This window comes from Xenopus laevis, chromosome 8S (genome assembly GCF_017654675.1).
Source record: "Xenopus laevis strain J_2021 chromosome 8S, Xenopus_laevis_v10.1, whole genome shotgun sequence".
Classification (NCBI taxonomy): Eukaryota; Metazoa; Chordata; class Amphibia; order Anura; family Pipidae; genus Xenopus; species Xenopus laevis.
This window is the reverse complement of record NC_054386.1, coordinates 48,956,162-48,983,584: the sequence shown is the minus strand read 5'-3', so window position 1 is coordinate 48,983,584 and position 27,423 is coordinate 48,956,162. Positions and strand designations below refer to the sequence as shown.

The 27,423-nt window shown below is 41.0% G+C and overlaps 1 protein-coding gene across 13 annotated transcripts in view; it reads right to left on the bottom strand.

Annotated features, from left to right (window-relative positions):
• LOC108700058 (gamma-aminobutyric acid receptor subunit beta-4) overlaps positions 1-27,423 on the bottom strand; it is a 252,484-nt gene that overhangs the window by 109,239 nt on the left and 115,822 nt on the right. The window contains exons 1-5 of one of the 13 annotated variants that reach the window (XM_041574965.1): positions 5,251-5,615; positions 3,944-4,104; positions 3,691-3,787; positions 3,062-3,143; positions 1,538-2,650 (exon numbers count right to left, since the gene is read on the bottom strand). The exons of 10 other annotated variants lie outside the window; for them this stretch is intronic. In XM_041574965.1, the coding sequence (XP_041430899.1) occupies positions 2,031-2,650; positions 3,062-3,143; positions 3,691-3,787; positions 3,944-4,104; positions 5,251-5,607 (1,317 nt within the window). In that variant the 5' untranslated portion in view covers positions 5,608-5,615 and the 3' untranslated portion in view covers positions 1,538-2,030. Of the gene's footprint in view, positions 1-1,537; positions 2,651-3,061; positions 3,144-3,690; positions 3,788-3,943; positions 4,105-5,250; positions 5,616-27,423 lie in introns of those variants that run through there. 2 more of the 13 variants (XM_041574967.1, XM_041574970.1) reach the window with 2 other exon arrangements.

Below are 27,423 nucleotides of genomic sequence, written 5' to 3'. Positions count from 1 at the left end.
TACACAGACTAGGGAAGGGTGTAGTTGTCATTCTGTTAATCGTGGTAAAACCACAGCCTGCGGACATCACAGCAAATATGTGTGACAAGGGCCTTAAAAAAACAGTTCAATGTGAAAATACAAACTGTAAATTGATTGTCTGTGCAAAAAAAAAAATGTATCTATTATGTTTAGTAAGCTAAAAAAATATGTATAAAGGCTGGAGTGAATGAATATCTTACATAAAAGCCAGAAGACTACTTCCTGCTTTTCAGCTCTATAACTTGAAGGGGGTCACGTGGGACATAAATGTTCAGTGAGTTTGCAATTAATCCCTAGCACGCTGCTCAAATTCATAAGCAACACTTATGACCCATGTGCCCTACCTCAACTATTTGATTCGTTAATTCCTGGTGACCAGGTTAACCTTTTACTTCTAACCAAGAGAGCTGAAAAGCAGGAAGTAGTGTTCTACCTATTATGTTTCACATCCACTCACTCCAGCCTTTATACATTACATTTTTACTTCTGCACAGCCAATTTATTTACCTAGTTTTTAGTTTGACAATGAACAATTCGTTTCAGTTAATTTTCTTATAGCGAGCATTCAAGTGACAGTGTTGCACATAATGTTTTATTTTTTCTTGAAAAAATACATTGCATAGATTGCAACCTTGCCTGTGTTTTTTTTTTATTTTACAACAAATACACATGTTAAAGCAATAGGTGACTAGTGAAAACTGATAAAAACAACAACCAACAAAGTGCAATAGGGTAAGTAACCTTCTCTATATATAATTGAAAATAGACTTGAAACCATTAGAATTTGTTTAGAAAAACGTAATTTGGAATAATCTTTATAATGTCTTCCACAGCCTACACTCATAGCACTTAATATTTCTTAGGTAAAGAAAATTACTATTTAGTTACATAAATAAAAAAATTTTTTTACCATGCACTTTTAATTATGAGTATTTTAACAGTGGAAATCAATGGGCTATTTTTTTAGAAGGTATACCATAATACCACAAGCAAACACATACTTCAGCATTCCACCAAAAAATAGAACACAAGAAGATAGGCGCTGAGGCAGGATTAACTGCTAAATCATCAGTGTTCAGCATGTGTGTTTAATATATAACGTTGATAATTCTTTCAATTGTTGCCATTACACTTTGAATATTCTATCATGTGCATATTAATGACTACATAATTGTTTCTATTGCTTTGTTTACACATTTTACAATTAATGTGGATTTAACTGATTACTTGCTTGCTATGTATTAAAATAAATACTTTGTTCAAAATGGGAATTGTGTTGTTTTCTATACTTATCATGAATTATTGTTTGCAAAACTGATATAGATATTTGACGTCACATTTAAAAGTTGGAGTTTACTAACGAGTATATTGATATTATGAGACCTAAAATTTCAAATCACCCTTCACTCTATTTTATTCCTTAATTCTTGGCATAACAAACATATTACCACAAAACGCACAGCAATTGTTGATAATAATTACAATGACACTTTTTTTAAACAAAGTAACATTTATTTGAAAATGTAGTTCAATAATAAATGGTGATTTTAGAAAGTAACAAAAAATGGTCAGATTGTTTTTTTTTTTCATACCCATGCAAGAAAATCAAGAATGGCCTATCTAATTTCTGTAAATTAGCTAGAAGATACATTTTTAAAAAGTATTTGTTTTCAACAAACAAATAAAAATGTGTAACCATTTATACAAGTTTGATAATAAAATTGGTTAGACATAAAGTAATTTAACCAAAAAAACATCATGTTTTCAACCAGTTTATATTTACTTTGGTAATTACTATTTCTAAAGTAAACTTTATTTGAATAAAACAAAGCTTGATATTTTGGACACATACAACTAAACTAAATATATAGAACAAAATAGTCCATTTGAGTGTTTACTGGGGTACAACTGTGTATTTTTACATGTTGTTATTAATTAGGAGGGGATATACTTGAAGGACCTTTGTCTATTAAGAAGGCCTGTACACTATTGGACTAAATATAAATACTTTATTTTGTAATTTTTTTCTTTTTTATACTAGAGCAATCAAGTAATTCTTTTTTTCCTTTTACTTGACGGAGTGATCGTCTTAAAGGCTTATTCTTATCCAAAAATAGTACATCAACATCAGGCACATTGTCAACAGACAACTTTGTAGTAGTCATGTTCTCATTTGTAACAACATTACTTGATTGAACATTAGTTTCTGCAATTACAGGACACAAAAAAGGATCCTTTTGTAAATCGATACTATCGTCTGCAAGACTGCTAATAGAGCCCTCTTCATTCTCCACAGCAAGCACCAAATGTCGTTCCATTTTTAAAAAATCCAAAAAAGCACTTTCTATTCTACAGACACTCTCTGAAAATGTTTTTAAAATACAATTTTGATCAAGAATTGCCTTAGTTTGTTCTCTCATAAGAGTTAGCATTTCCTCCTGCTTTTCACCGATTTTTTCCTGAATTTTTGAAGTTTCCAGGCACATTTCAAACATTTTTTTCCCCATGGCAGCCTTAGTATCTTTGCTGACTTCTTTTTTTGGCAACGCTGTGTTGCTTCTGTTTATTTCTTCTTCACTTTCACAAATTTCAATGGTGTCTTTATGTGGCAAAACATTGTCTACAACAGCTGTCAAAGATTAAAGGAACAAAGTTAGTTTTGATAATCTAGTTGATAAGGTAAGTATGTTGTTTACAAAAACAAACACATTTCCTTTATTTACTTATTACAGGTTTTTGTGCAAAAAATAAACGTGGGTAAGTAGCAGTAACAATATGCACACATGACTTCTACCCATTGAATGGCAGGTGCCTATTTCCTGTCATACAATATTCATTTTGAATGATGGCCAAATAAGCTGTATCACTGCAGGCAGAGGTGAACATGTTTTTGCCTACACCTGACATTATGGTCACAAACTTCCATGGACTTAAAAAGAGTTTTACTGAAAAACGATTTACTAATCTCTACTGATATTTACAAAATAATTCCACTCATAGGCTCGTTAATTTGTGTATATATATTATAAACAATATTTACCATATGTAGCAACTGACTTGGGATCACTACTATCCAAAATTGAATCACCCTTCACTAAAATGTCCGGGATTGTTTCTTGAACCTAGTAGACATACAAAAAATTATTTATAATGATTGTATAAATGATTGTATAAATGAAGACTTAAAGTATTATTTGGTCTACCTTTACCACAATATTACAGAAATCAGAAGTTAGTAGACTGGTGCTTTCATTTAATGTATAAGAAATCAACACAAGGAAAAGTAATTTCAATTATAAATATTAGTTTTAAAATATTAATAATTCTATGTCAACATAGATGATATCTTTATATAAACCTAAATATACTTTTTTTATTTTACATACATACATTTTTATGGTACACCCAAACTGGCAATGTGTTCAGCCAAGTACAACATGAATAGCCGTTAATTTACTAAAACAGGCCATATTTTGACCTCATTGTAATTGTGTTTCCTGCGCCTACTTAGAATTCCCACTATAAATGTTTTTATCTTTCAATGGCCAAAATATTATGACAAACATTATAGTTTACCATTTAGATTGATCTTTTAAAACATGTACAGACAAATTATGGCAAAATATTATTTTATTTCATTATCCCAGAAATACTAAAACCAGACATTACTTGGCTCTCAAATTGACTGAGTTGTTTACTTTCTCCATCACCTCCTCCAGTTTTTCGCCTGCTCTTTTCTAATACACTTAATTTGTCCTTTGTGCGCCTAATACAAAACAGACATAGATATTATTAACTGGCTGGTTCTCTCTGCAAGTTCATTTTTAACATTTATAGTATTTACAGACCTACAAGAAAACATAATATTAGTAAAGAATCACATTGTAGACTAGAAATGGAGAATATTGGTTGCTTTACATACCGTCTAATATCTAGCCATCGTTTCTTGAGATGGACTACTGTTCTCTGGCCAACTCCTACTGCACAAACTTTATTTTTAATTCCTTCCCAGATTTGGTTTTTCCTTTGAGTCGATATTTTCCCAGATATAGACCCGTACAGCAATTCATAGTTTTCTGTAATCTAAAAAAAGGAGTTAGTTTTATACAACCCCAATTTAAATTGAAACAAGGAAACTAATAAACATGAAATATGTATAATCATGTATAAATGTTACAGTAATTTATTAGCTTTAATATAAACTTTAACAGCAGCATAGTATATTTTACTATCATATTGTAAAACAAACTGTTTGAACTGCAAGGGTTTAGCATTTCATCACTGATGTTAAACAAAGGAGGGCATGTAGAAGGTATGTGTGTTAGTCAAAATTACAATTAAACGCAATAAGGGGTTTGTGCTGGTATCCCTTATATTGATTAATTAGAGGCAGCACCCTTAAAATAAATTTTTTAATATCAAATTTGTGTACACCTCAAAGGTAAAAACCATTGAGGTGGAAAAATAACAGAAACATTATATATAGTGTAGTACTTATGAGTAAAATGTCAACAAATACACTAAAAGATGTAAGAGCCAATGTCACAACAAAATTTTTTGTTGCATGCCACCTTATTAGATATGTTTTTTGTTGAATACAACCCCCTATTAACAAAGGGTATAAAAAAAATTAGGTATTGCACCCATGGTGTCTAGTTGTAGTTCCACAAAAGGCCACTATCTGATTACTGTGAGTTTACCAAGTGATAATAATTACAGGAAGTAAGTTAAAGTAACCGTTTAAGATTGGTAGTTGTCCTGCTTCCCTTATAATTATTTTGTATACTTAATATGTAAAATTCAGCAACATGTGTGAAAGCATTTAAACAGTTGAAACAAATCCCTTTAAAAACATTGCAGCGCATCCATCTGTTAATCCGAGTAATTTTGCATCTCTGCAATGTTCATAAAGGCATTTGAAAATAGAAATGTTTTGGAGTGTCATTTTTACAATTTATTAAAACTCTTAAAACGCTTCCACACATGTTGCTTAATTTTACACACTAAGGATACAAAGATATTATGCTAATTAGAACTTTATACTAATATATAAAAGAACAAACCTTCAAAACAAGTTGACTCCACAACCGCAATTATTTTATGTTTTAAACGTCTACTCTTGTAGACCAACTGTTAAATATGTAAGTGTTCCTTGGCCTAGAGTAACTACATAATTTTTGCATCTGCAAAGCATCACTAGAATTATGCTGCAGTTGTGCTATAACTTACCTCTCTTATTAAGACTTCTAGTTCATTATTGGTAAATTTTGCCATTCTTTTTCTATTTTTCTGTTTTCGAAAACCGTCATCCATTTCACATTGTTCGTCATTATCAGATGTTTCATTTTCTGACAGGACCTTAGAACAGGACTTCGATGTAACCTTCTTAAATGCTTCATGAGTACCTTTAGAGCATGAAGGCACCACATTTTTGTCTAATTCGACACTCTCCATATTAATATTACTTTGTACAGGCTGATCATTTGGGACAACAGCATGTGCATTTGCCCTAAGTACAGGTAACAATAATAACAGTTGTTTCCATTCAGATTCAGTCATGGACACCTGTTCTTCAGCCATAGCCATTTTGTGTTAAACGGCAGCGAATTCGCTTAAAATATTTCGCGCCATAAATAATCACATGACTCGTAATGCGAATTATGTCATCACGTAATATGCGAATTGCATATTGAATTTTCGCGGCTGTTTCTAAAACAAAAATTTGTTGAAATAAACAACTGACCCATTTCCACCAAGACACACATTAAAAGAATGTAAATTAGTCTATAAGAAAAACAAATATTGCCAACAAACAGTTAAATGTGCATCTTTTAATTGAGTTTTAATGCGCATTTGTAGAACATGCGCTCGCTATTTGCGACTGGATCTTATGTCAACGCTAAAAATCACAAAAAACGCGCATTTTCTGTAAGATTGTCAATCGCAAACGTATGTCTTTAGTCGCTTTGCGAATATTTATAACGGACATTAGCGAATGCGCAAAACCACATTGCTCTGTGCGTACCATTTGCCCAGCATTTTTAAATATGACTGTGCGTAATAAGCTTTTACGTGCACTGCGAACCATTTTGCACTGCGCGAACTTTATAAATGACCCTCACTGACTCCAGGAAGGCAAAAGATTGGGCTACTCACCTAAAACTGTATGAGCCCTTTCAGAAAAATAGAAAATGGCAAAAATCGACAGGAGTGAAAAGAATTAGCCCAACACCAAAGAGACATCAGGATTAGCAAATGACAAACTGAATGCCTCTCCATAGACCTTTCCACCTTGCTTCATCCATCCTTTGTCTCGCCAAAGAACGTATCTTCCCGAGCTCCCCCAGTATCATTTCCACCACCCCTGGACAGGGGAGGACTTCACGCCTCAGAGAAAGCTTGCACCGTGCACTCCAGGTGTAAAAGCGGACAACAGAGCTGACTAAGAAAAGAGTGCCCAAATCATAACCGCTGTGGAGCTTGAATGCTCCATAGGCCCACTCCTGGTAACTACAACCAGAGAGGCAAGGAATGGCCAAGGCAGTAGAGACTTGTTTGTAGACATCTATGTTAAAGGGCCACTGAACTAAAAAGTGGTCCATTGTTTCCACTTCCCCAGAACATTCCTCCCATGGGCAATCACGGTCATCTGTGTGTCTGTACTTCAGATTGTCATTAACATAGAGCTTCCCATGGAAGGAGCGTCAGACGATGTCCCTAAACTTTGGGGGGACCCTTGGGGAGTTGACTAAAGAGAGTCCCGATCTCAACACTTCGTCTGGACAGTCCTTCAGGGCCAGTGAAAGTAGGAACCCAAGACTCTCCCATCGATCTCCCCAACAGACACACACCACCGCCTCATCACCTTCAGACTCAGTACAACATAAGGTGGGAGAGCGTCACGAGGAGCATGCATGCTCTTTACTAAGCCGCCTCTCTGCCAGCACTCAAGATAAGGAAGGACCTGAACTCTGAAGATCTCCACCCACAAAGGAGGCTTCTCCAAAAGGAGGTCGTTATAGTTGTACTTAATAAAGGTGTTCAAAAAGAACACAATGGGGTTCACCAAACCGAGACCCCCCTCCTTCCTTTGTAGATAGGTAACATTCTTTTTGATGAGGTTTGTCTTATTCCCCCATAACTGTTGGAAGAAGAGACCTTTGATCTTAACATAGAAAGCCTCTGGCAAAAGGCACACGTGGCTGAGATAAAGAACGATTGGAATCAGGTAGGTTTTGATGAGATCCACCCTTTCTCTGAGGGTATATTTCAAGCCTTTCCACTGGTTCACCAGAACAGTTGCGGTTTCCAATTTGCCCTCCCAGTTTTGCTTGGCATAATCACCATGATCAAATTCAATGCCAAGAATTTTGGGCTGGGCCACTGGGAAGTCATCTGGGTGACTGAAGGCAGGATCTCCCTTCCCCATCCAGAAAGTTTCATACTTATTCTGGTGTAAGAAAAATACCTGTGCGGCGGGGTGCCCGCCAGGCCATCGGCGGGGACGCCCGCCGCATGGTCCTTAGCGCTGGCGCCATGTTGTTTTCTAAGGCGCGCACTTCTTAAAAGCACAGGCACGCTGGCGTGTTTGCGCCAGCATGTTTTTGGCGCACGTTTGGCGTGAATTTTGAAAGGTATTTAAGGGCCATTCAGTGTACAGCCCTTTGCCCGTGATAGAACTTGTTTCTAGTGGTTTCCTGAGCCTTGTGCTTCTGATCTGTATCTTGTCTGTTTGATTACCCGTGTTTGACCCAGCCTGTTCCTGACTATTCTGCATTCTGTATCCTGACCCCTTGCCTGCCTACGACAACTCTTCCTGCTTAACCCCTTGATTGACAACCCGGTTTGACCCTTGCCTGTCTGACGAATCTGATATCTGCCTGCCTCGACCCAGCCTGTCTGACCATCCTTTTGCCTGCTCCATTTGTACCGTGACCTTCGGCCCAAAAGACTCTGCTAACAGCCATGCCCCTTTGCCAGCCAGAACATCTCGCCTTGCACCTCTCGTTAAGTCCAGGTGGCACCCAAGTAAGCCGAGGGCTCCTCCCGAAGCCCAACGGTGGTCACACTACTGGTGAAGCCGAGCCAAGACCAGGGTGCTTGGCACTTGTTCTGGTATTGGGTGCCGGTCGTGACATTATCACGGGCCATGGAGGACGAAAGTCACGATGATGCTGCTGCTCCTCCTGCTTCAGCTCCTCCAATTACCACCGAAGAGCTTTTTACCACCTTGCTACAGCACTTGGAGGACTAAGAGCAGGAGCAGAACAATCTCCTACAGGGTTCTCACAACCTAACCCGTCAGCTGGAGAATCCGCAAGTTCCGCAGCAGCTGCCTGTTCCTCCTGTGGGTTCTTCTGCTATGTGGGGTAATACTATCAGGCCCCATGAACCCAAAATTGTGTTCCCCGAAAAGTTCAGTGGGGATCGCACCAAATTTTTTGTGTTTAAGGAGGCATGCAAACTGTACCTTGGTTTCTTCCCTCACTCATTTTCATCGGGTGAGGAGAAAGTAAGGTTTGTTATGACCCTGCTTTTGGGCGACCTCGAAATTTGGGCCCTAAGGCTGCCTATTTCTGACCCTGCACGCTATTTCCTTGAGTTATTAACAGCATGGCAATTCTTTACGATGACCCGGATCGCGCATCTTCTGCCGATTCCGCGATTCGTAAGTTGCGCCAGGGGAGAAGGGATGCGGAGGCTCTACGGAGTCAGTTCCGTTTGGGGTTAGCTGATCCTGTCAAGGACAGCCTTGTTAATTACTCCCTATCTTCCAACCTGGATAATCTTATGTCTCTCGCGATCCAGGTAGATAGGAGGCAAAGGAGTATTAAGGAGGGTGATGAGTGGAAGACTGCATTTAACACCAGGGATGGCCACTACGAGTATCTCGTTATGCCTTTCGGCCTCTGTAATGCCCCCGCAGTGTTTCAGGAGTTTGTCAATGACATCTTCCGGGACCTGCTGGGGATCTTCGTAGTTGTCTACCTAGATGATATTCAGATTTTTTCCTCTAACATTAAGGAACATCAAAATCATGTTCGTGAAGTCTTACGAAGGCTAAGGGGAAATAAACTTTATGCAAAACTAGAGAAATGTACTTTTGGGGTTTCTTCTGTTCAGTTTTTGGGGTTTAATATTTCAAGCAAGGGTCTAGAAATGGATCCAGGCAAGGTGAGAGCAGTCCTGGATTGGACCCAATCCCTTTCGTTACGTGCAACCCAAAGGTTTCTTGGTTTTGCTAATCATTGCCGTCAGTTTATCAAAAAATTTTCCCTCATTGTGGCCCCCATCACTAATCCCCCTGAGGCCGTTCAAGCGTTTGAATTCCTCAAAAAGGAATTCAGTTCTGCCCCAATCCTTCGTCACCCCGACACTGCGCTTCTGTCACGGCCGGCACCCAATACCAGAACAAGTGCCAAGCACCCTGGTCTCGGCTCGGCTTCACCAGTAGTGTGACCACCGTTGGGCTTCGGGAGTAGCCCTCAGCTTACTTGGGTGCCACCTGGACTTAACGAGGGGTGCAAGGCGAGATGTTCTGGCTGGCGAAGGGGCACGGCTGTTTAGCAAAGTCTTTAGGCCGAAGGTCACGGTACAAAGGTCAAGGCAAGCGGATGGTCAGACAGGCTGGGTCGAGGCAGGCGGATAACAGAATCGTCAGGCAGGCAAGGGTCAAAACCGGGTATCAATCAGGCAGATTGGATCAGGCAGAGTGGTCAAAGTTCAGGCTGGGTCAATATTCAGAGTTCAGAGTAGTCAATATACAGGCAGGGTCAAACACGGATTAACAAACAGATCTAGGTTCAGGAACAGAAAGCACAAGGCTACGAGCACCAGGATAACAATCCTATCACGGGCAATGAGAAAAAGCAGGAAGGTCCTTTTTAAACTTTCAAATTTCGCACCATTGCGCGCTGATGTCATCACGCCAGCGCACATGCGCCTACTAAACCCGGAAGTGCGCGCCACGTGCTCACTAAGCAGAACCCGGCGCATGAGAAGAGGAGCAGCGTGGTGGTCGTCCCCGCCGCACCACTAGACCACCAGGGTTAGTTATTTTTCTTACATTACCCCCCTCTCTAGGGAGGGCCACTGGACCCCCAGGCTTACCAGGAAATTTGGTGTGGAATTGTTTCCTGAGGCGGTCAGCCTTGATGTCTTCAACTGAGACCCAAGAGTTCTCCTCAGGACCAAAGCCCTTCCACCTAGTAAGTTATTGTAGCTTACCTCGCACAAGGCGGGAGTTGAGAAACTCTTGGATCTCATATTCAGGCTGACCTTCAACCAACACTGGGGGAGGAACAGACAAGTGACGAACATTAGATGCAGGTTTTAAAAAGGAAACATGAAAGGAGTTAGAAATTTTGAAGTTAGAAGGTAATTTTAGACGAACAGAGGAAGGGTTGATTATGGCAATGATGGGATATGGACCAATGAACCTGGGACCGAGTTTGGGAGAGGGAACCTTAAGTTTAATATTCTTTGTTGATAACATACCAAATCCCCCACCTTGTACTGAGGTGCCTCTCTACGGGATCTGTCAGCAGCTTTTTTCTGGGCCGAGGAAGCTACGGACAGCGAGTTGTGGACCTGGGACCAAATCTTGGAAAATTGTTCCACAGAAACATTGGCAGAGGGTACAGGAGAGGCAGAGCCAGAAAAAGAAAAAGCTTTGGGATGTAATCCATTAACTACAAAAAAAGGAGATTCCCCAGAGGAAGAATGGAAAGCATTATTATATGCAAATTCAGCCCAAGGCAACCATTCAGACCAAGTAGACTGGTTATGGGACACATAACATTGAAGATATTGCTCAAGGGATTGGTTGACCCTTTCAGTTTGGCCATTTGTCTCGGGATGATAGGCAGAAAAGGACAAATCTGTACCAACTAAAGAACAAAAAGCACGCCAAAATTTGGAAACAAACTGAACCCCTCAGAAACAATATTTTCAGGAAACCTGTGTAACTTAAAAATATGAGTAATAAACAGATCAGCCAAGGTTTTAGCAGAAGGAAGGTGGGGTAGAGGAATAAAATGAGCCATTTTACTGAACCTGTCTACCACCACCCAAATCAAGTTTTCCCTTGAGAAGAGGGCAAATCCACAATAAAATCCATGGAAATGTGGGACCATGGTTTTGCAGGGATGGGAAATGGATTTAGCAGACCCTGGGATAAACTATGAGATGATTTGGATCTTTGACAAATTGGACATGAATTAACAAAAGCCTTAGTATCCAACTTAAAAGAAGGCCACCAAACATGACGGGAAAGTAGAGAAATTGTCTTTGCAATACCTGGATGACCTGCCACCTTAGAGTCATGAACCTCCCTCAACACTTGTTCTCTAAGCCCCTCAGGTACGAACCATTTATTAGATGGAGTTTCAGCAGGAGCAGAAGACTGAAAAGGGGACAATAAGGAAGAGAGATCAGACTCTAAGGCTGCAACAATTATTTCTCTGGGGATGATGGGAGTACACTCACTAGGGTCGGATGAAACTGCTTCGAAACTCCTAGAGAGTGCATCTGCCTTGACATTTTTCGATCCAGGACGAAAAGTTAAAGAAAAGTTAAACCTTGAAAAGAATAGGGCCCATCTGGCTTGCTTAGGATTGAGGCGCTTAGCAGACTCTATATACAAAAGGTTCTTATGGTCTTTATAGGATGTAACAGGATGTTTCTGTAAGAAACCTACCCTGGTGGTCTAGTGGGCAGTGAGGTCCACGCGCGTGCGTGCGCCTCGACGGCTCTTAAAGGCGCTGGCGTGGTGACGTCAGCGCGCAATTGGCGCCAAATTCAAAAGTTTAAATAGCCCATTTTCATTACTGGACCTTGCCCGTTATAGGATTTGTTCCTGGTGCTATTAGCTTTGCTATTTTGCTTGATTATTGTTCCTGATTACCTGTTTTGACCCCTGCCTGGCTTTTTGACGATTCTACGCTCTGTATCCTGACTCCTTGCCTGTTATCCGACTCTGATCTTGCTTAAACCTTTGATTGACTACCTGGTTTGACCCTTGCCTGCCTGACTACGTTTGTTCTCTGCCTGCCCCGACCCGGCCTGATCTGACTACTCGCTTGCCTTGTCCTTTTGTACCGTGACCTTCGGCCTAAAGACTCTGCTAACAGCCGTGCCCCTTTGCCAGCCAGAACATCTCGCCTTGCACCCCTCGTTAAGTCCAGGTGGCACCCAAGTAAGCTGAGGGCTCCTCCCGAAGCCCAACGGTGGTCACACTACTGGTGAAGCCGAGCCGAGATCAGGGTGCTTGGCATTTGTTCTGGTATCGGGTGCCGGCCGTGATATTATAACGGGCCAGATGGATGAAGAAGGTCTAGTCGCTGCTGCCGAGGCTCCCTCCACTACTGAACTGCTTCTCTCTACTCTGTTGCAGCGTTTGGAGAGTCAGGCGCAGAGACAAGAACACCTGTTGCAAGGCTTCCGTGACCTGTCGAGTAGAGTGGATGCCACTGAACAGTTGCTAGTGAGTCCTTCTGCAGTGTCGGGTAAAATCCATGAGCCTAAGATCTCCTTCCCCGACAAATTCAGTGGGGATAGGACAAAATTTTATGTCTTTCAGGAGGCATGTAAATTGTATTTAAGTTTTTTCCCACACTCCTTTTCTTCTGGAGAGGATAAAGTGAGGTTTATTATGACCTTATTACAGGGCGACCCACAAATATGGGGGCTAAGGTTATCCCCCTCTGACCCTGCCCGCCTTTCCCTTGAAGCTTTCTTTAATTCTATGGCAATCCTTTACGATGACACGGATCGTGCCTCCTCTGCCGATGCCGCGATTCGTAAACTTCGCCAGGGAAAGAGGGTTGTAGAAGAGTATTGTACGGAGTTTCGCCGGTGGTCAGTTGAGACCGGTTGGAATGATGCAGCTCTTCGCAGCCAATTCCGTTTAGGGCTTTCTGTGTCTGTAAGAGACAGCTTGGTAAACTACCCCCTATCAGTTACCTTGGATGATCTAATGACTTTAGCCATCCAAGTTGATAGAAGACAAAGGGAGAATAGGGGGAAAAGGGTACTTATTCTCTTCCCGAGGAATTTAGTGTAAAAACTCCTTACCCCTCTGTGTCTCTGCCTCAGGAGGAACCCATGCAATTGGGTACTATTCATTTAACTCCTGAGGAAAAGGCTCGCAGGCGGTCTCTTGGTCTGTGTATCTATTGTGGGGGGATGGGTCATTTCCTTAACCTGTGTCCTAAGAGGCCGGGAAGCTTCAAAAACCTAGATGAAGGTAGAGAGTTCCATTTGGGTCAAGAAGTTTCCTCTCCCCAAACTTCCTCCAGGATTGTGGTTCCTGTTAATTTAATTTGGCCTTCAGGTTCTGTTAAGGTTTCCGCTTTGGTGGATTCTGGGGTGGCGGGGAATTTCTTAAATGCTGACTTTGCAAAGAAGTTTAATATTCCCTTAACACCCCTCGTTCCTCCTGTAAGGATTCTGGCCATTGATAAAAACCCTTTGAAGTCTGGGCTGGTAACCAGGAAATCTGTGGCTTTGACTATGTGCATTGACAACTTGCACTCAGAGGAGTTATCCTTCCATGTTATCGAGGGTTCTCTATCTTCTCCTCTAATTCTAGGGTTACCATGGCTGCAGGCACACAACCCCCACATTGATTGGGTAACTGGGGAGGTTATTTAGTGGGGTTCTGGGTGTAGGGATTCCTGTTTAGTTTCCACTCTTGGGGTGGCAGCTGCTTCCCTCACAAAACTCCCTTCTGCTGAACTTTGTTCTAAGTCCTGTTCTGGGGTACATAGTTCCCTTTTGACTAACCCTGTCGCTCTGAAAAAGACAGCTGTTAAGTCCCAGGGGGAGGTACCTAAATATCGGGTTGGGGATTTGGTTTGGGTTTCCACGGGGAATATCAAACTTAAAATACCATCTTTTAAGCGGGGGCCCAGGTTTATTGGTCCATACCCCATAGTGAAGATTGTAGACCCAACCTCAGTACGTCTTGAATTGCCTGATATATTTTTGTTATCTAATTTATTTCATGTTTCTATTTTGAAACCAGCCATACAGGTCCCTCAGCAATCCTGCCCTTCCCCAGTATTGGCTAAAACTCTGGCCAAATCAGATGTCAAGGGTAACCATCTTAGGAGACAGTCCCATCCCTGGTCTCCTGGTAAGGTTGAGGGTCCAGTGGCCCCTCTTAAAGGGGGGGGGGTAATGTAAGAAACCTACCCTGGTGGTCTAGTGGGCAGCAAGGTCCACGCCGTGTCCTTGGCGTGGACGCCCGCTGCGCCGCTCCTGTTTTCTTCATGCCGGCGCTGGTCACTTAGGGCGCGTGCGTGCGCCTCGACGGCTCTTAAAGGCGCAGGCGCGCTGGCGTGGTGACGTCAGCGCGCAATTGGCGCCAAATTCAAAAGTTTAAATAGCCCATTTTCATTACTGGACCTTGCCCGTTATAGGATTTGTTCCTGGTGCTATTAGCTTTGCTATTTTGCTTGATTATTGTTCCTGATTACCTGTTTTGACCCCTGCCTGGCTTTTTGACGATTCTACGCTCTGTATCCTGACTCCTTGCCTGTTATCTGACTCTGATCTTGCTTAACCCTTTGATTGACTGCCTGGTTTGACCCTTGCCTGCCTGACTACGTTTGTTCTCTGCCTGCCCCGACCCGGCCTGATCTGACTACTCGCTTGCTTGTCCTTTTGTACCGTGACCTTCAGCCTAAAGACTCTGCTAACAGCCGTGCCCCTTTGCCAGCCAGAACATCTCGCCTTGCACCCCTCGTTAAGTCCAGGTGGCACCCAAGTAAGCTGAGGGCTCCTCCCGAAGCCCAACGGTGGTCACACTACTGGTGAAGCCGAGCCGAGACCAGGGTGCTTGGCATTTGTTCTGGTATCGGGTGCCGGCCATGACAGTTTCGTACCTTCAAGAAGATGCTGCCATTCCTCAAAGGCCCACTTGACAGCCAACAATTCCCTGTTCCCAATATCATAATTCACCTCGGCCGGTGAAAATTTCTAAGAGAACAAGGCACAGGGATGCATCTTGTTGGTTGTCGGGTGCCTTTGAGAAAGGACTGCCCCAGCTCCTACTTCAGAGGCATCTACCTCCACAATAAATGGAAGAGAAGAATCGGGATAACGGAGGATAGGGGCCGAACTGAAGTCTCTTTTAAGAATTTCAAAGGCTTGTACAGCATCTGGAGGCCATAAACTGGGATCAGCTCCCTTCTTGGTTAAATTGGTAATAGGGGCAACGAGAATGGAATTTTTTTTGGATGAATTGACGATAGTAATTCGCAAAACCGAGAAACCTTTGAGTTGCACGTACGAAAGGGGTTGGGTCCAGTCTAGGACTGCTCTCACCTTGCCTGGATCCATTTCTAGACCCTTGCTGGAAATTATAAACCCCAAAAACTGAACAGAAGCAATCTCAAAGGTACATTTCTCCAGTTTTGCATAGAGATTATTCTTTCTTAGCCTACGTAAGACCTCACAGACATGTTTACGATGTTCAGATAAATTGGAAGAAAAAATTAGAATATCGTCAAGGTAGACCACTACGAATATTCCCAGCAGGTCCTGAAAAATGTCATTGATAAACTTCTGAAACACAGCAGGAGCGTTGCAAAGACCAAATGGCATTACAAGATATTCGTAGTGGCCGTCCCTGGTGTTAAATGCAGTCTTCCACTCTTCCCCCTCTCTAATTCAAATTAGATTATAAGCCCCCCTAAAATCAAGCTTGGTAAAAATCTTAGCAAATCTAATTTGGTCAAAGAGTTCAGATATTAAGGGAAGGGGATAGCGGTTTTTAATAGTGATCTCTCTCTCTCTGTCTCCCTGTAATCAATACAGGGACAAAGACTGCCATCCTTCTTCCCTACAAAAAAGAAGCCCGCCCCCGCAGGGGAATTAGAAGGTCTAATGAAACCCCTCTCCAGGTTTTCACTAATATACTCCTTCATTGCCTGGGCTTCGGGCAATGAAAGAGGATAGGTTCTACCCGGGGGAGGAGTTGACCCAGGAACCAGATCAATTGGGCAGTCATACTGCCGATGTGGGGGTAGAGTCTCGGCTGCCTTTTTTGAAAACACATCAGAGTAACCTAAATAGACTGAAGGTAACCCTTCTAGTATGGTAGTGGCCACTACCGAAGGAATACAAACACCCCCACACTGAGACCCCCACTGAGTAAACTCCCCAGTCACCCAATCAATAAGGGGGTTATGGACCTGAAGCCAAGGTAACCCCAATATAAAGGGGGAAGAAGCACCTTCAAAAAGGAAAAAGGCTATTTCCTCACAGTGGAGATTATTAACGAGGGCACGGACCCTGGCAACTTACCACCTTGGCCACCATCAGACACCCCTTCCTCTAACTTTCTCTGTTTAACTGTTTTTATTGTTTTCAAATTAAACAAGCAGGATTTCAAACAAAGATCAAAGCTATACAATAAGGCACACCTATACAACTTGTTGTGGCTAAATGCACAGAAAGAAAAATAAAATATAGTTTTTAATTGGTGATGCCACCTAAACACTTTACTAGATTACAAACAAGTAAATTAAACCAAAACCAACAACCTAATTACGCTCAGTGAATTTATGTACGGTTCTTAACCGTATAATCATACATGGAATGACAACTATTTTTTATGAACACATCAGATTAACCACTATAAGAAAATTATAACTGTAACAAGTCCAGAATACGTGGTTTAAAACTAGAATCAATTTGGTCCCAGAATATTGACCAAGTTTCAGTAAATCTTCTTTTAAGATGGGGTTCTGCTGATTTAATCCTTATCGCTTCTTGCCAGCAGAGTTGATTTAAAAGGGACTGTATATTTGATAAAGAAGGAGTGGATTCAGACAGCCAATTTAAGAACAATAATTTCTTAGTAGTGGCTGTAAACAACAAAATTAGGTTGAGCAATAAATCACTTAGGGGTTTGGGTCGCCCCGTTGGACCGAGTCCTGGAGAATCCAAATGTAGTAGTGCAAATTTTGGGTTTAATTTAATATGGAGCTTAAATTTGATGAACCATACCCTGTATACATTAGGACAACTCCAAAAGTAGTGAAATAAGTCTACTTTTTGTTGTTTACATTTCGGACAGATGGACTGGGACCCCAAGCTCGATGTCCTTTTATACAATTTACCATAGCCCAAGTGTACCAATTTAAAGTGTTGTACTCTCCAGTTTTCAGACACCAAATATTTGTTATAATTACTAATGGAATGTGAGAGTTGGGAAGGAGTAATTGCTGTTTGTAAATAACCCGACCACTTTTCTGACACTTTATTAAGAGGGTGTTTGTGCTTATTACCGGAAGACCAAAGTTTTTGAGAAATGAGACCAATGCTCATTAAGACAGGATTTTCGATTAAATCATTAATTGACTTTGCTAACCAGTGTTTCTGAAGAGCAAAAGATTCTTTATTTTGGACTCCAATCAAACCACTCTTGATGAACATGTACTTGGAGTGGTCACCAGGTTTAAGGTTGTTATGACATCTAAACTCAGGCCAGTTTAATAAATTGCCGTTAGCAGGATCTACCAAATCTTTCATCAGTTGAGGTAAATTATTTCTCTTACAAGTAAGGAAAGAAGGATTGCCAGATTTTGAGTTTCTCCAAAGGAGTTGTAGAGGCATAAAAGGGGTCTACATATGATTAAAATTGTGGCTAGAAAACAAAAATTTCCAAGTAAAAAGTGAGTCTCTGAATAGGGGATTCGTTTTAAAAACATTGGGTACCTCGTTCCATTTATTATGTTCAATAGCCAAAATGTTTGGGAAGGTGTTATGAAAAATTTCAAGTTTCGGGTTAGTAAATCTTTCTCCTCCAGATATCCACTCTATAAGGTATCTTGTAATGGAAGCTAGGTTGAAGGTCCGGAAATCAAGAACCTTCAACCCCCCCAAGTCTTTAGGACAACGTAACTTTGAAAGAGCAATTTTAGGCTTCTTATTCCCCCAAATAAAGTTGTTCAAAGATGAATCAAGTTTCTTAATATCAGTATGCTTTAATAGAAGTGGCAAGTTAATAAGGGGGTAGATTAGTTTGGGAAAAATTAACATTTTTTTATTTTTTAAAAAAAAAAAACAATCTTCCCTTTTAAATTCAGGGGAGCGTTTTTCCATTTATGACAAAGGGAAAGCACCTTATTAATAGCAGGAGTGAGATTCAAAGCATAGAGTTTCCTCAGATCTGCTGGAATTTTAAGCCCTAAGTAAGTTAAATAGGGTTTAGGATTTTTAAGATTTAGCTTTCTAAGGAGAGAGCCTGAAATGTTTATATTAATATTCATAGTTTCTGATTTATTGACATTTATTTTGTAGCCCGAAAAGGACCCAAACTCTTGAAGTAGTTTAAAGATTTCTTCCAGTGAGTCATTGGCATTTTGAGTTATCAGTAGCAGGTCATCTGCAAAAGCTAGCGTTTTTAAATTAACTTTATTGATTCTGATGCCATTGAAGGAGTTCAAGTTATTTAACGCTCTGATCAAAGGTTCAAGTGAAATATTAAAGAGTAACGGGGACAGGGGGCACCCCTGTCTTGTTCCTTTGTGAATTTTAAAGGAGGAAGATTTCACTCCGGCTATTACTATCTGGGATTCAGGAGAGGTGTACAAGTATCTGATAAAGCTGGAAAAGGGGCCTGTAATCCCAAAAAGATCCAGGCAATTGAAGAGATGATTCCATATCACGTTATCAAATGCCTTTTCGGCATCAAGACTAACTATAGTGCAAGGGAGATTATGGCTTCTGGCATGGGAAATAGCTGAGAGTACTGCTCTGATATTCTTTATGCCAGACCTCTTCCTTAAGAAACCATTCTGGGTTTCGGAGATAACTGATGGAAGGATTAACGAAAGTCTGTCCGTTAGAATCTTGGATAGCAGTTTGATGTCCTGATTTAGTAATGAAATTGGCCTATAAAATGTAGGTAAAGAAAGGTCTTTACCTTCCTTAGGGAGAATTATCAAATTAGACAGTGTACGTGTTGGGAGCTTCTTGCCCCTAAGTAAAATATCATTAAAGAGCTCTGTGAGAAAAGGAGAGATTTTAGTAGTTAATAATTTGCAAAATACTGGGGGTAGACCATCTGGCCCACCTGCTTTTTTCTTCTTAAGATTTTTAATAGCATTTGAGACCTCCTCAATTGATATAAGTTTATTTAAATTAGATTGTTGTTGGTGTGAAATCTGTAAGATTTGAACATTTTTGAAAAATTTACTGCTATTAGCGAGACTGTAGTCGGGAGAAGAATAAAGCGTTTCATAAAATTCCTTAAATATATTAACTAGTTTTGAAGGGCTATTGGTCAGGGAGCCAATTTTGTCCTTCACTTTTATCAATTTAGAATTTCTATTCCAGCTCTTGAAAAGGTTAACCAAAACATTATTTGCTTTGTCACTACAGTTGGCCAATTTTGCTTTTGAGTACCGGGCGAAGAAGGAATCTCTTAAAGTAATCCAAGATTTTAATGAATCAGTTATTTCCTTATACTTTTGGACATTTTCGGGTAAGGGAAAGTTTTTTAGATTCAGATAATCTCTTTGCTGCTTACTTAACTTCAAAAAATTGTCATTTACTTTACGATAGAGGCGGATCCTCTAATGACCGACTTCCAGGTCTCCCACAATAAGGTTGTCTTTATGTTGGGCATTTTCAGCAAGAAATAGGTTCCATCTTTCTGAGAGCATTTTAAAAAATTCAGGTTGATCAGCCCACATCACTGGGAAAGACCAGGACACAAAATCTTTACTGACGTTAGGGATGGATATTAAGATTGAAACTGGAGCGTGATCAGAGTGATCGATGGAACCTATTTCTGTTTTTATGGTTTTGCTCACTAAGTTGTTGGAAATTAGGATGTAATCGATTCTAGTTCCTAAGTTGTACTGAGAGGAAAAATGAGTGAACTCTTTCTGTTGGGTGGATCTCCAATATCTTGTAGGCTGAATGTATTCAGAATTTCACTCATCCATGTAGACTTTTTACCTGGAGTGCTTAGATTTGTGTCAGTTCTATCTAAAAAATGGATATGGGTTTCGTTAAAGTCCCCTCCTAGGATTAGATTGGACTGGGGGAGAGCAGAAATTCTATGATTTAAATCGACAAAATAATCTTCTTTTGAATGATTTGGGGCATATATGGAGACCAAATGCCATTTTCTGTCATCAATCAAAACCTCAGTATACACAAATCTGCCATACTCATCTTTATGCACTGACAAAATTTGGGCATTTAATTTATGATGAAATAATATAGCCACCCCTCCTTTCTTTTTAATAGCTGGGGAGAAAGCCATCTCGCCAACCCAATCTCTATGCATGGTATCATTGCCATCATCATTTAGATGCGTCTCCTGGAGGAGAGCTATGTCGCAATTTAATCTTTTAAGGTGTTGAAGGACTTTTCTCCTTTTTATATAGTGGTTCAAACCATTGATGTTCCAAGAAATTATATTTAGTGACATTTTGTTACTTAATTAACAAGGGTATATAGATGAACATGTTTGCAGGAACTTTAAAGGCAATTTTAAAGGTAGCATTCACTGAGCGTGTAAAAATACATGTAGTAGTAGGAACATTAATTATTATTAAGTATACATTTCTTAACATAAAACCGAACATAACCCATGGTTAAATACCAAACTTCACAAAGTAAATCAAGAAACTAACTAACAGCAGAAGGACCTCCTTTTTTCCCTAGTAATAGAGGTCGTTTAACCCTCTACTAAAGAGGAGTTATCAGATTGAAGAGCACCTCCAGCCAACATATCATTCCTCTTGGCTATTAAGAGTCAAACACCATGTCATCTTCGCTAGAAAGAGGTGGAGCAATTTTTGTTGATGACAAAGATGATCTGGATCTTGACCTTGCTCTTTGAGTATCACCCAGGTCTTGTCTAGGTTCTTTTGAAGAACTTTGAGTTTGCTGACGTAAACTCTCATGTTTACGCTCTCTTTGGTCCCTCTGAGTAAGGGAGCTAGATCCTGGAGAGTTGGATGATGCCTGAGTGGATTTTGCACTATTGTGATTTTTGTTCTCCAGGTGATGAACGAAATAGATAGCTTCTTTGGGGTCACTGTAGATTCGCATTCCGGAAGGCAAAATTATTTTCCGTTTTGCTGGATATAACAAGGAAAAATTAATATTAAGAGACAGCAATGATTGGCAAGCTTTGGAAAATTCTTTCCTCTTTTGGGCAAGAAAAAGTTAAATAATCTTGAAAGATTAGGATTTTATTCCCTTCTAGTTCCAAACCTCTGGATTTTTTGTAAACTTGGAAAAGGTAATTTTTGTCAGAATAATCCAGGAATTTGGCAATGACCACTCTTGGTCTGGTGAGATGAGCTTCTTTGAAGGGGCCAATCCTGTGTATTCTTTCAACTTTCATTCCAGTTTCCAGGGAAATTCCCAACTTTTGTGGTATAATCTTGGAAACAAGCTTAGCTAGAGAGTCTATTTTGTGTGATTCCGAGATGCCAACAAATCTTAAATTGTTTCGACGGGATCTGTTCTCCAAATCATCTACTTTCAGGAACAGTTCTTGCGATCTTTTTTCCAAGAATTCAATTTTTTTTTGTGCTTTGTTAGTATCGTCATAGACAGAGGAGACAGCAAATTCCAACTCCGAAAACCTCTTATCATGGCGTCCCAATTGCTGGGAGATTTTACCAACTTCCAATTGTAATTTGTCTATAGCTTTGTTGATTGACATCTCTATAACAGGATTTATTAGTCTTGCTACCTCATTAGCGATCAGAGAATATTCCTCGCCAGAATCCTGTTTTTGTGTAGAGGTTTTTTGGGATTGCCCAGAGACGGAGATGTCTAATTGTCTAGCATTATTTTTGTGTGATTTCTCGTACGTTCTGCCATTGAATTTTGTTGCCATTTTCTTTTTTAACCCTGTGTACCTCCTTTTCTTTCCTTTTTCCTTTTATTTGTTTTTTTTTTTTTTTATAATTTTAATTTATTTTTATATTTTTGAATTTTACTTATATAACCTTAATATGTAATCTGAGGTAATAGAGCCTTGGAGAAATAGATACTGAAGCTTTTGTTTCAGAAGTTCATCAAATTTTGCCTTCAGCGTAGCAAGTTAAAAAATGGCTGCCAACAAGGTTAAAGAAAGTACTGCATAGGAACCCAGATGGGGACAATTCGTGTACCTATATTGAAAAGGGTACTCCAGCTGGGGAGAGTTAACCCTGAAGTGGAGTAGTGAGACACATTAGAATTAAGCTGGACTCCACTAAAATGAACTATTCAGTCACTAGGAGCCTTAATTAATCACTCCACTGTCACGTCAAGTTTGACCACAAGATGGCGCCTGGGTCATACTGTATATGGCACTGAGGAGAAAGGTTTACCAGCGCTTCTGGTAATAAACCTTATAGAAGCAGAGTTCCACTTCAGTGAGGAAACCCCAGGACCAGATCACAATTACCTCAGCTCATCTAGCAGGGTGCCATTACACATTCCACTCAGACCTTATGGGGCCAGCTGCTGCATCGGGTTACTCTTTCCCTCACAGGATTCTTTCACAGAGATTTATTAGAGCGCCCAAGAATTCAGACACCAACTGTGAGTAATTACTTTCACCTCCGACCTCCTACAAGCTTATCGGAAGGTTTGCTGCTTATAAATTGCAGCTTTTACGGTGTTGGCTAGTGGAGCTCTACTCCCACGCCTCCATATACATCGGGCGCCGAACCGGAAGTCCCTCTAACTTTCTCCTGAGGGCTTGTTAGGCACGGTATTTTGTTAGCTAGGCCTCGAAAGACTCCTGCTGCCCTCTTTTTGACCATCTCCCACCACTCCGCCTTAGTGTTGCAGAGATCTAACAAGGATTTTTGAGCCTGATAGAACTCCCTGAAGGACTGATTTACACACTCATCCCCCAGGAGGGCCAAATTCAAGTGCTAAAGACCCCTTCTTCTCTGAGGGGACTCTGAGACATTCAAGGACACTCTCACGATACAGTGATCAGAGAACTCCACAGCTGTCACATCAGGAGGAGACACTATGAAGTCCTGCTTAACAAAAAAACTGTCTATCCAACTCCTACACATTCCTCTAAAAAAGGTGAAACCTGTGTGGTTAGGGAAGTGGTGAATGTGCACATCCTCTAGACCAGCCTGACTAACCATGCTGTTAAGGAAAATGCTATCGTAGCCCAGCCAACCTGCGGCACCTCTCCTATCCATAGGCCTAGTCATGGTGTTAAAGTCACCACCAAAAACATCAGCTGGGCTGTAAAAAGAAAGGGCTTGATTCTGCTAAACAGCTCCTCCTCTCCTTCAGTGTCTGAGGGCCCTACAAGTTAATAAGGTGAAGATTCTGCCCGTTCAGCATGACGTCCAAGACCATACATCTGCTCATCTCTAGCTCAATCACCCGTTTGACTGTTACCTTATTGGTCTTAAAAAGGACCACCACTCCACTGTAGGTCTCAGCCGCAAGAGACCAGTAGGAAGGACCATGTGTCCATTCTTTTTTGGCTCTATGGAGCACCTGTAGATTACATAATCTGGTCTCTTGCAAAAATAAAATCTCTGCCTCAATTTGGGAAAGCAAAAAGAAGGCCGCTTCCCTTGCACCTACAGACTTAACGCTCGCGACATTAATGGTCACGACATGTATTGGAGGTAGTGCAGCCATTTACAAGGTGATTAAGATATAGAGGTTTCCACCCTCTTTTTTGCCTTCCTATCATCATCAGAGCATTCCCTCTTTGCAGAGATACCAAATGGGAGCTTCTCTGCTTCAGCTGGATAAATATTTTCAAATTTTCAAATTCAGAGTCAGCATTACTCACACGCTGTTCCTCCTCTGCAAGCTCCTGCTCCTCATTCTACTACCCTCTCCCCCAAGATGATAGGGCAAACCTATTTACAGATAGGGGAATTGGGCCACCCCCTCCTCCTGAACACATGGATGGACACTCTCTGCACATTCCCAATTACCTTTCTTTCTGTGATTCCCCCCACTCACAGTCTTATAAGCCTTCTTTCTGGCCTCAGCAGCTTTATGGGGTTTACTCGCTTTAACCCAATCCCCTAATGTGCTTTTAACATTGAATAGAGCCACACTTGGCAGCTCAGAAGGGGGGGGGGGTCTCTTGAACTACCCCTGGGGAGATTGGTACCCTACCACTAGGCTGCCCCTTCCATCCTCCCCTTCCCTTCGTGGGCCTAAAAGATGTAGGAGGCTGTGGTGTTTGGGAAGGCTATTAGGTTTTGGGAAGCTGTGGAGTTATGGGAAGCTGAGATGGATTATGGGGGATGATTGGATCACCATCAGGCACAAGAGGAGTCACTGCAACAACCTGACCCAGTGGGGCTTTGGACTTTTTTGGCCATGCCCCTTTTGGTCACTCCCTTTGGACTCCACCCACTTTCCTGTGTGCGATCACTGAATTTTCAGGAAAATTAAACCATAGCATTGGGGGCAAAATTTGCTTAACGTCTTGCACTGCAGGAAGGGCGTATTAACACCAGCTGTGAATGCTGGCACTACAAGCACATTATGGGGAAAAGGATTCTGTAACCTAAAGTACGTTCCATGCAGAGACTGTGAGGTACTCAAAAGACATACAAAGGAGCAGTAGGTACTGAACTCTCAAGAACATAAAAAGAAGGCACCACAAGCACTATAAAGAACATTATATAGTAAGAAGAGGGCACTGGCACACCAAATACATAGAGAGCAATGGACAATGGCACCACAAGCAGTAAGATATAGAGAATTATGGCAGGCCAAGCACAATATAAAAGAATGCATTATATAGTAAGAATCAGTGAGCATAGGCACTCCAAGCCTATAAATTCTAGCATCTTCAGATGTACTGCCTTACTCTATTGCTCTGCCAAAATGCAAGGTATGAGGAGCTGCATTAGTAATGCGAAAAATTCAAATATATCTCACTACATGGATCTCTTTTATGCTAGTTAAGACAGCAATGTTATATTATAATGGGACAGTTGTACAAATACTCTAATCCCACTGCATCAGAATAATAATTATATCATACCTCCCAACTGTCCCTTTTTTGGAGGGACAGTCCCTCTTTTGACAGCTCAACCCGCAGTCCCTCATTTGTACTGGAAAGTCCCTCTTTTCTATGCACTGAACAGCAAGAAAAAGAAACAAAGTTTCTCACTTCATTGGCTTTTAGCAGAGAGCCCAGAACAGGTAACAGGTGCAAATAAGATACTTTGTAACAATTTTGAGACACAAAAACACAGTTTAGATGAGGAGAAATATTTTAAAACTTTCATAACCTGCCAAATTTTGTAAAACAAACATAGTAATAAAGGGGTTTGGCCACAGAAAGGGGTGTGGTGAAAAAATTGCTTTGCTACGTGCGGGAAAATTTTTTTTGTCCCTCTTTTTACTTCCAAAATGTTATATATATATATAGATAGATATATATATATATAGATAGATAGATATATATAGATAGATAGATATATATATATAGATAGATATACATAGTAATTCGTTTAAAAAAAGACACGTCTACCCTTTTACAACCCCTTCTAAAGCGTCTCCAATTTGCTTCAAGATTTGCAAGATTTGACCGTTTTCTGGATTAACTTTGTACTAAGATCTTTAACCCTGTATTTTTAGGCGCAATTCCATGTATAAATGACCCCAGAATTCATGGCAGAATGGCACAAGTGCAAGTCCATGAATAATTGCCCCTAGAATTCATGGCAGGATGGCACAAGTGCAATTCCATGTATAAATGCCCCCATAATTCATAGTACAATGGCATAGGCACAATTCCATGTATAAATGCCCCCAGAATGGAAAGTAGGATGGCACAGTGCAATTCCATGTATACATATCCCCCAGAACCCATAGCAGCAGGATGACAAAGGGGAAATTCCATGTATAAATACCACACACTGCCCATAGCTATAGAAGAGACAAATAGATGAGTACATTGACAAATTGCAAATAATGATCAGCCACTCACCCTCACCTCGGATGATTCACGAGGGTGCCTGGTGGAGAGGTGGAATCTCAGTTGGCCGCAGATCAGGAGGATTCTCAGGAGTCTCAAATGCGGCAGTGTGTGACGCGCCAATGCCATGCTGCTCTGAAGTGAAACTAGTTGATGCTGGGCCTGGGCGCAGGATGTGCACCATTGAGCGGGCCCAAGGCCGGTCTTACCGGGACCCAATTGGGGCAACTTTGGAGGGGCCCCCCAGATGTAATGCAGCATGCGTGTGTATAATGCAGCATTTGTGTGTGTGTGATTCAGCATTTGTGTGTGTGTAATGCAGCATGTGTATGTGTAATGGAGCCTGTGTGTGTGTGTGTGTAATGCAGCATGCGTGTGTGTAATGGAGCCTGTTTGTGTGTAATGCAGCATGTGTGTGTATAATGCAGCATGTGTGTGTGTAATGGGGCCTGTGTGTGTGTGTGTGAGTGTGTATAATGCAGCATGTATGTGTGTAATGGAGCCTGTGTGTGTAATGCAGCATATGTGTGCGTGTGTGTAATGCAGCATGTGTGTGTAATGCAGCTTGTGTGTGTAATACAACATGTGTGTGCGTAATGCAGCATGTGTGTATGTAATGCAGCATGCGTGTGTGTAATGCAGCATGTGTGTGTGTGTGTGTGTGTAATGGAGCCTGTGTGTGTAATACAACATGTGTGTGTGTGTAATGCAGCATGTGTGTGTGTAATGCAGCATGTGTGTGTTTAATGGAGCCTGTGTGCGTGTGTATAATGCAGCATGTATGTGTGTAATGGAGCCTGTGTGTGTAATACAGCATGTGTGTGTAATACAGCATGTGTGTGTAATACAGCCTGTGTGTGTAATGTGCAGCATATGTGTGCGTGTGTGTAATGCAGCATGTGTATGTGTATAATGCAGCGTGTGTGTATGTAATGCAGCATGTGTGTGTGTGTGTGTAATGCAGCTTGTGTGTATAATACAAGTGTGTGTGTGTGTGTGTGTGTGTGTGTGTAATGCAGCACGTGTGTATGTAATGCAGCACGTGTGTGTGTAATGCAGCATGTGTGTGTGTAATGCAGCATGTGTGTGTGTGTAATGGAGCCTGTGTGTGTAATACAACATGTGTATTCCATGTACAAATACCCCCAGAATTCATATCAAGATGACATAGTGGCAATTCCATGTATAAATACCCCCAGAACGTATATCAAGATGCCTCCATGTATAAATACCCCCAGAACTTATATCAAGTTGGCATGGTGGCAAGTCCAAATATAAATACTCCCAGAACATATAACAAGATGGCACGGTGGCAATTCCATGTATAAATACCCCCAGAACTCTTAGCAAGATGACACCATAGCAATTCCATGTATAAATACCCCTAGAGCATATACCAAGATGGCATAGTGGCAATTCAAAGTATAAATACCCCCAGAACT